This window comes from Rhagoletis zephyria, unplaced genomic scaffold, assembly GCF_001687245.7.
Source record: "Rhagoletis zephyria isolate East Lansing unplaced genomic scaffold, Rhagoletis_zephyria_1.1 Rzeph_scaffold_01774, whole genome shotgun sequence".
Taxonomy (NCBI): Eukaryota; Metazoa; Arthropoda; class Insecta; order Diptera; family Tephritidae; genus Rhagoletis; species Rhagoletis zephyria.
The window spans coordinates 1-9,278 of record NW_016158858.1 but is presented as its reverse complement, the minus strand read 5'-3'; the positions used below and the strand labels follow the sequence as shown (position 1 = coordinate 9,278).

The 9,278-nt window shown below is 35.0% G+C and overlaps 2 protein-coding genes and 1 long non-coding RNA gene across 3 annotated transcripts; 2 read left to right on the top strand and 1 right to left on the bottom strand.

Moving 5' to 3' along the window:
- Window positions 1-196: 196 nt before the first annotated feature.
- On the top strand, window positions 197-1,805 carry RpS3A (ribosomal protein S3A). The gene is made up of 2 exons (XM_017619039.1): window positions 197-597; window positions 1,237-1,805. Exons 1-2 carry the CDS (start codon window positions 257-259, stop codon window positions 1,700-1,702), a joined length of 807 nt encoding a protein of 268 aa, XP_017474528.1. The 5' UTR covers window positions 197-256; the 3' UTR covers window positions 1,703-1,805.
- A 2,308-nt stretch (window positions 1,806-4,113) lies between these two features.
- Window positions 4,114-6,307, top strand: LOC108365088 (uncharacterized). The gene is made up of 7 exons (XR_001847877.1): window positions 4,114-4,281; window positions 4,494-4,529; window positions 4,657-4,697; window positions 4,910-5,113; window positions 5,326-5,361; window positions 5,546-5,663; window positions 6,171-6,307. It is a non-coding gene; the product is annotated as an uncharacterized LOC108365088 (long non-coding RNA).
- LOC108365086 (mini-chromosome maintenance complex-binding protein) lies at window positions 6,299-8,760 on the bottom strand. The gene is made up of 4 exons (XM_017619038.1): window positions 7,617-8,760; window positions 7,364-7,543; window positions 7,069-7,312; window positions 6,299-7,005 (listed from the first exon to the last, which is right to left on the bottom strand). The coding sequence occupies exons 1-4, from the start codon at window positions 8,669-8,671 to the stop codon at window positions 6,619-6,621; spliced, it is 1,866 nt and encodes a 621-aa protein (XP_017474527.1). The 5' UTR covers window positions 8,672-8,760; the 3' UTR covers window positions 6,299-6,618.
- Window positions 8,761-9,278: the final 518 nt, after the last annotated feature.

The window sequence follows — 9,278 nt, the reverse complement described above, 5'->3', positions numbered from 1 at the left end:
TGAACAAATTGAAATTGGGTTCTTTAGGGTTTTCCCAAGGGAATGAGCAGTTTCACCTTTGATTTTAAGGAGAACTAATTTAAAAAGTACTTGCACGTCTTATTGCGCCCAAATTCACAAATAGAATACTTGTATTACTGCATTACGATGGCAGCACGATTGGCAGTTACACTTCAGTGGCAAAAATGGCGCATTTCCTCCTTTTGACATTACGACGTCAACGTGCTTCGATCTTTTTCCGCTTTGAGCTCTGAAGATGGCAGTCGGTAAAAATAAGGGTCTCTCCAAAGGAGGTAAAAAAGGTGGCAAGAAGAAGGTTGTGGATCCCTTTTCGCGCAAAGATTGGTATGATGTAAAAGCGCCAAACATGTTCGTGACCCGCCAGATCGGTAAAACTCTAGTAAACCGCACCCAAGGCCAGAAAATCGCCTCTGACTACTTGAAGGGTCGTGTATTCGAAGTATCGCTGGCCGATTTGCAGAGCGACAACGATTCTGATCGCTCGTTCCGCAAGTTCCGCTTGATTGCTGAGGATGTTCAGGACCGCAATGTGCTCTGCAACTTCCACGGTATGGATTTGACCACGGATAAGTACAGGTGAGAAATTAAATGCATTTAAAGTGGCTATTGATTATTTCCAAAGTGAAGAAGCGAGATGTGTTTGTATGTGCATATGTTCATACATCTCAAAGAATCGCTATAAAGATTGAGGTTAAATATTTTATTTTTTACGGACGTATAATTCAGACGAAACATCGCACAAATTTGTGTTTTGTCTCTACGATGCTCCAAGAACAAAATTAACTGCAAACGGCACCCTGAGGAACTGCTCTCTACGTTCCCATTTAGGGATTAGTTTGTAGACATTTTCAGTAATAAGCCCAAAAGGTGGTATTTTTTTTTATCTCGCCTATTGCGAGTGTTGACTAGTAGTAGATAAACGACTAATATTGAATAATCGCTTTTCCACTGTGTTGTGGATGTTCCCCTTCAATAAGCGACAATAGTATTAAGTCGCTCATTCTTCTACAACTGGTTGTTGGTACACTCATTTATAGAACGAGAAAACGACATTGAAAATACCATGGATAATGGACTAAAGAATCGGTTATCTACTACTTGTTGACTCTCGCAGTAGGGGTATTTGTATTCATTTTGTGCATATGTAAAGGTACAGGCAACCATCAGTACTTTTATACTTTTTAAAATTAAATCTCATTTTGTTTATTATTTTAGGTCCATGGTCAAGAAATGGCAAACCCTCATCGAAGCGATCGTTGAGGCAAAGACCACTGACGGTTACATGTTACGTGTCTTCTGCATTGGCTTCACCGCCAAGGACCAGCAATCACAACGTAAAACTTGCTATGCTCAACAATCGCAAGTGCGTAATATCCGCTCCAAGATGACTGAAATCATCAGCAACGATGTAACCAGCTCAGACTTAAAGCAGCTGGTAAACAAGCTTGCTCTCGACTCCATTGCTAAGGATATAGAGAAGAAATGCCAGCGGATCTACCCATTGCACGATGTTTACATACGTAAAGTTAAGGTCTTGAAAAAGCCACGATTTGATCTGTCCAAATTGTTGGAATTGCATGGTGATGGTGGTGGCAAAGGCACTGAAGCTGTCGTATCGGCAGAGGGTGCTGTTGTAGAAAGACCCGAGGGATACGAACCACCTGTACAGGAGTCTGTTTAAACAAATATTGAATTCAACAACATTCATTTTTTTTAATGTAGAAGATACAAAGGAAAGAAAACATGAACAAAACTCGCGGATGGGAGTTTTGCATAAAAAATAATATTGGCTTATATTTATTTGCTTATGTTGCAGTGATGGAAGGGAAGGCGTTTCGTATATTCTTTTATCTTTTTCAGTTGCAGTCTACTACCCTACGCAGAGAGAACTGGATGAAATCATAATTGAGTTGCAAAGGTAAAATCAATTTTCTTTATTCCTATGTATATGAAACAGATTTTCAAGTTTGTGCTAAATTAAATGATGTTCTCATTATTTTTCGTCGCTGATTTTGATAAACTGATGTCAAATGCTTGCTGATATAGCGCAAACTAGAAATAAATGCATTGTTCTGGTACAGTTAGTAATTGTTACTTCTTCTTTGTAGTGACTCTTGGGTTCTCGTTTGGTTATGCTGTGTTAAAAATTAAGGTGAATAATATTTAAAAATATGTGATGCTTTGTTTTTCTTGTGAAACTCGTGATGTACATCTTTTATTATTTGCTACTCTTGAAAGCACTTTGATGACATTAAATTCTGATTCGGTTCCACAAGAAATACAATGGAAATGGCATTATAAATACTTTAATCATCTATACTTATAATTTTGTTTTTATTTTTCACAGATGATAGGATTTGTTGACAACTCATTTCGGTATTTAACTAAGCCTGTGGAAGTTTTCAAGGTTTGTATTAATATATTATTTTGCAGATTTTCCTTATATTTCCTCATGATGTATTCGAATTATTTGCTACTCTTGAAAAAACATTGATGTAAACTAAACTCTGATAAAAAAAAGCGTGAACTGCATTTACTTTTAAAAGCTGAAAGAATACTGAAGTATTTCATTTGTTTACAGATAACAATGACATCGGGATAAATAGGAATTAGAGTCTGATAATGACCATATGGCGATAGGTAAGCAAGTGTCAAAACCTCTAACAATTACCAATATTTGATGATAACTTTTCTGTAACTTGAATCTACATATGTATATGTGAGTTTTACAAAATTAGATAGTAGAACTGATTTCAAGTGTATGTAATATATTTATGGTTTCCCAATACATTAGTATTATTTATGCTTTTCTTTTGTTTGCAGCTTTGGATAAATTAATATGATGTCACCATGCTACTGGATGTTTTTTAAGGTAAGTGACTTATTTTATGCTAAATATTTATACTTATACTTTGACCCAGCTCGCTTTGATGTATAGTGAAGATAAATGTCCCAATAACCAACGCAAATTTAAATTTCTGAAATAGTCCCTATTTCCTCTCAGACATAATACTAATCCCTTACGTTTTGTAATGTTAATAATGTCTATCGTCGTTTAAAGTACAAAACCGCGTATCAACAAAATGCAAAACCGCGTATATGAGGTTGCATAAATTATTTTTTAGAGAGTAAAAACACTCGTATTTCAAAATGGTTCTCTTTTTTTTATAAAGCAATCGCATTTCTGGCTAGTATATTTCAGGTCGAATGAATAAGGATTGAGCCAAGAGCTTGTGTGAGCAAATCTAATTTTTGGCAGCCAATGTCAGTTACGCGGTTTTGCAGAATGACGATACGTGGTTTTGTACTTTAAACGACGATATAATCTTGAAAAATATGAATAGAAAATAAAGCATCGCATAAATGCTATGTACATATGTATGATTGTATAATATCATGCGGCATACAAGAAATTAAATACCATGCTTATTTGTTGCAGATTAGTGGATGCAAATTTGACAACAGGCTATGGAAATGAAGGTGAGTGAATATAATTTTTTTTTTCACTTTTCATAAATTTAATTCTATGATGAAACTTTTACCCAGCTCGCTTCGATATACCATGAAGAGAACTTGTTCCATTATCCAACGCAAAATAATTTGCTGATGAATTAAACAAGTTTCATTATTGCTAAACTATATAAATCTAAACCATAATTTTAATGCATACATATTTCTGTTCTTTTTTTTTAGATTTCTACAAAGTGAGGTCACTGCGGAATTTTAGAAGTAAGTAGATATTAATTTTTTAACTGCATATCGTCGTTTAAAGCACAAAACCGCGTAACTGACATTGGCTACCAAAAATTGGATTTGCTCACACAAGCTCTTGGCTCAATCCTTATCAATTCGTCCTGAAATATACTATCCAGATATGCGATTTCTTTATAAAAAAGAGAACCATTTTGAAATATGAGTGTTTTTACCCTCTAAAAAAAAAAATAATTTATGCAACCTCATATACGTGGTTTTGCATTTTGCTGATACGCGGTTTTGCATTTTGCTGATACGCGGTTTTGCATTTTGTTGATACGCGGTTTCGCACTTTAAACGACGATATGTATGTGTGTATGTAACACGTTTTTAATGATGATATATTTTCGGATTCCCCATCATTTGACTGTTAAATGACACTAAATCCAAACTGATTAAAAATCGGATTTAATTTTTAATATAATGCGGCATACACGAAATTAAATATCATGCTTTTTTGTTGCAGATTAGTGGATGCAAATTTGACAAAAGGGTATAAAAATGAAGGTGAATATATATATATTTTTTTTAACTGTTCATAAATGTAATTCTATGATGAAAACTTTTACCCAGCTCGCTTTGATATACCATGAAGAGAACTTGTTCCATTATCCAACGCAAAATAATTTGCTGATGAATTAAACAAGTTTCATTATTGGTAAACTATAAATCTTAACCATAATTTTAACGCATCCGTATGTTTTTTTTTTTTTTTTTAGATTTCTACAATGTGAGGTCACTGCGGAATTTCAGAAGTATATTTTCGGATTCCCCATCATTTGACTGTTAAATGACACTAAATCCAAACTGATTGAAAATCGGATTTAGTTTTTAATATAATGCGGCATACACGAAATTAAATATCATGCTTTTCTGTTGCAGATTAGTGGATGCAAATTCGACAAAAGGGTATAAAAATGAAGGTGAATATATATATATTTTTTTTAACTGTTCATAAATGTAATTCTATGATGAAAACTTTTACCCAGCTCGCTTTGATATACCATGAAGAGAACTTGTTCCATTATCCAACGCAAAATAATTTGCTGATGAATTAAACAAGTTTCATTATTGGTAAACTATAAATCTTAACCATAATTTTAACGCATCCGTATGTTTTTTTTTTTTTTTTTAGATTTCTACAATGTGAGGTCACTGCGGAATTTCAGAAGTATATTTTCGGATTCCCCATCATTTGACTGTTAAATGACACTAAATCCAAACTGATTGAAAATCGGATTTAGTTTTTAATATAATGCGGCATACACGAAATTAAATATCATGCTTTTCTGTTGCAGATTAGTGGATGCAAATTCGACAAAAGGGTATAAAAATGAAGGTGAATATATATATATTTTTTTTAACTGTTCATAAATGTAATTCTATGATGAAAACTTTTACCCAGCTCGCTTTGATATACCATGAAGAGAACTTGTTCCATTATCCAACGCAAAATAATTTGCTGATGAATTAAACAAGTTTCATTATTGCTAAACTGTATAAATCTTAACCATAATTTTAACGCATCCGTTTTTTTTTTTTTTTTTTTAGATTTCTACAGTGAGGTCACTGCCGAATTTCAGAAAAGTAAGTAGATATTAATTTTTAACTGCATATGTATGCGTGTATTTAACACGTTTTAATGATGATATATTTTCGGATTCCCCATCATTTGACTGTTAAATGACACTAAATCCAAACTGATTTGACTTCAAAATTAAAATTTGCAATGTAATACTGGAATTAACTACATAAAAGTCTTTCTTTTCAGACTGATTTTCTAATCGTTAGCAGAGAAGCTACTACATATATGCATTTATGAGGCGTCTCAGGTCAAGAGTTCTCACTGGAAAAACATCCAAAAAAATTATTGTACAGAAAATTTAAAGGTAATTTATAAAAAAAACAGTGGGCATACATATGTATGAATATATATGCTTATAATGCGTAACTAGAGCGAGATAAATGTTATCGGCCATAATCACGGCTTTCACTGAACCCATCCTAGTCCGAATTTACGAAAATGCTATCACTGAATTCGAATAGCTGCAAACGAAGGAAATACTTTGAATGCATACATACGTTCGTATAAATTCGGATTCAGTGATCGCATTTTCATAGATTTTACAAAATTGTCTACGATGGATTCAGCGATAGCCCAGAATAACTAAAATGCCGCGATCATCAACATTTATCCGGTTTTTAGTGAAAATTTTAAGCATGTAAAATATTTTATATTCTGATGAAACTTTGACCCAGCTCGCTTCGATATACCATGAAGAGAACATGTCCCATTATCCAACGCAATTAATTTTTCTGACCGTTTTTTTGTTCACGATTTATTTCTATAAATAGATAAATAGTTATACGATTTTTAATATATATATTTTTTTCAGGTTTGTATATTTCAGGTCGACATTTTGTTAACCACGACAACGCTATATTTACAACAAAATTTATCAACAGATGCTTTGAAATAAAAAGGAATAAACAAATAAAATCTGTAAAAAAGGAAAGCCATAAATAAAGCAAATTTAGAAATTTTATTATGGGGCATTTTTTAATACCAGTAGCTAAAGAAATAGGATTAGGAGTTTTAAAATATTTATTTTCTCATATCAAATAACGAACGATGACATTCTAAGAAAGTATGGTTACATGAAAACAATAGGGCTGTTCATTATGTCGTGGAAATGGTCTTGGATTTGCAGTTGGAATTGCATTTGCAAATTTTTTGCTTGCTGCCATTTCAACCGTGTGCATTTTATTGTTGTGAATTTACAAATACAACGAATATGCAAATCCAAAAGCATATGCACAAGATCCTGAAAAGTCCTATTGATATTAATTGCTTCGTTGCCTTGTAAGATCCTGCGATAATGCAGCGAATCTTTTTTGGCGATCCGATTCCATCTGTTTAGCCAACTCCCACGCATCCTTGTCAAGCACATTTTTACCACGTGCAACGGCCAATAAACGTGCTAGCACTAGTAAATGATGAAGTTCTTCAGCATCGCGAATACTTTTGCTCTTACGCATTTCCACAAAATCATTTTGAATCATTTCACTCTCAGCTTCATTTACACTGAATTCTGTGAGCTTAGCTGTTGTGAGAAAGCGTCTAAATTGATTTAGACGTGTTGGGTTCAAGTAATGGTGCGCAGCCTTTAGCGACTCTTCTATAAGTTCAACAGTGTGCTCGTCATACTCGATGGGAACATAGGCGTCGTACTGCGGTGGAAGAATATTAAACCACATTTTATACATAGCCTGGTTTCAACAACGAACACTTACTGGTAGTACACTTTTCTTCTCGCTAAAACACAATATTGGTATGTCTACATCATATTCAATTTCATAGTACTGGAAATTGCATTTTAGCTGTTGATGCTTCATTACATGTCCCAGGATCTGCATAGACAATAGACCATTGCTGTTTAAGGTATCAGATTTAGTAAAGGTTTCGTCTATAACTAGGTGAGTTTGTGGTGCCAACTGAAGCATGCCAGAGACTAATTTGTTGGTTTCATAATCTTTCCTATTGGTAAAATCAAATCAGCAATGTTTTATTTCAAAAATGTTTACGTACTTTGGTCCAAAAGTTGAATCGTTCAATGTCTCTGCGGTCATTGTGATATAGTGGCTGGCGGGAATTAGCAAATCCAATAGGTTATACACTTCTTTTGTATATTGTTGTAAGCGACTCTGGGGTATATTGAAAAGATTTAGAAGAAACCTCCCAAGACATCGAGTTTCTGCTCGGCAATATCTGCGACAATAGGAGTAAATACAAATATTTATGTATAGTTATAGAAAAACGGAAAATTACAAAGGCTACTTACACTGATGATATAAGGTGTGATAGCAGATACTCTGCAGCCAAATTATCATTGAACAAACACAGTTTTAAAAATACGCGAAACTCATTTCCTGTTGATAACATGTTAAATTCCTCAGTTAACTCCAAGTTAACACTTTCTGCCACAGGAGATAGCAGCCTTTCATCCATCAAAGGGTTAGCATGTGGAAGACAATGAACTGCTATTGCATGAAGACGTGGTATCAGTGAAGGCGGTGGGTTTTGTGCCTGGATCTCATTAATGTTGTCGAAGGCATCAACATCCATCGTTGATGCGTCTAGTGCGGGATTTACAGACAGAAAACCCACCACATCAACAATTGTATTCAATTTATATTTTTCAAAGTCATTATAAATTTTAATTAAGCAAGCTTTGCTAGGACGATTTGGTATTGGCGAGTTTAAATGATATTCCATACCAATAACTGCGCTTGAGCGGTGATCAGAGCAGTTACGTCCGGAATCAGCACTACCTAGTACCTCTGTTCGTTTTCGCTTATGAGCATCACAATCGGGACTCTGTCCGCCAGCAGATTCTATTTCAACATCCATACATTCGTCTTCTGTCGGCGCTGAACGCTTCTTTGCACCCTCGCCGGCCATTTCTGTTATCATTGGCTTAGGCAAATTGTAACGGCTGCATTGAGATTCATATTCATGACACCATTCGTTTAAACCAGGAATAGATATAACAAAGAAAGCACGGCGTTCACCATGAACATTCGTCTCCGCATCGTGATTTAAACGTTCCCCATCATTTAATAACAAACAATCCCGATATTTTCCTTCTTGAACTCTGGAGGTGTTATCCGCTTCCTTTGTAACTTCATATCGCTCCAAGTACATTTCGGGGTCTAGCATATCTTGAATCATGCCTCGGAATCTCACAATGCTCATATCCTTCAGCTCGTGCAAAGGAGTATAGTTCAGCAAAGGAATTCCAGTCCACCGCTTTGGATCTTCCAACGATGTGACAAAAGCAGTTCCAGCTTTACTTGCCAGTTGCTCTGGTAAGAAATTCGCACTCAAGGCAGGCATTTTCGCTATTTAAAATTATAAAAACCAAATTTTATACAGTGGGCAAATTCGCAAACCGGTAACAACTTGGTAACAAAAAAAAAAGTAGGCAGTGTCTACACACACGCGCCACGGTAAATTTTACCGTGTATCCACGGTAAAAAATACCGTGGATCTACGGTAAAATTACCGTGGATCTACGGTAATTTTTACCGTGTATCTACGGTAATTTTACCGTGTATCCACGGTAAAAAATACCGTGGATCTACGGTAAAATTACCGTGGATCCACGGTAAAAATTGGATCTACGGTAAAATTACCGTGTATCTACGGTAAAATTACCGTGGATCTACGGTAAATTACCGTGGATCCACGGTAAAAATTGTCGTGGATCTACGGTAAAAAATACCGTGGATCTACGGTAAAAATTACCGTCGATCCACGGTGTATTTACCGCGAATCCGCGGAAAAAAATTACCGTGGATGCACAGTGATTTTCGAAGCGTGCGAATAACTGTATTTTTTAACAGTAGATCTACGACAAAAATTAGTGTGGCCCCGAGGTTATCTATTTTTCCAACGTGAATGAACAATCCTAATTTCTCATATAGATGTATCACGATAGATG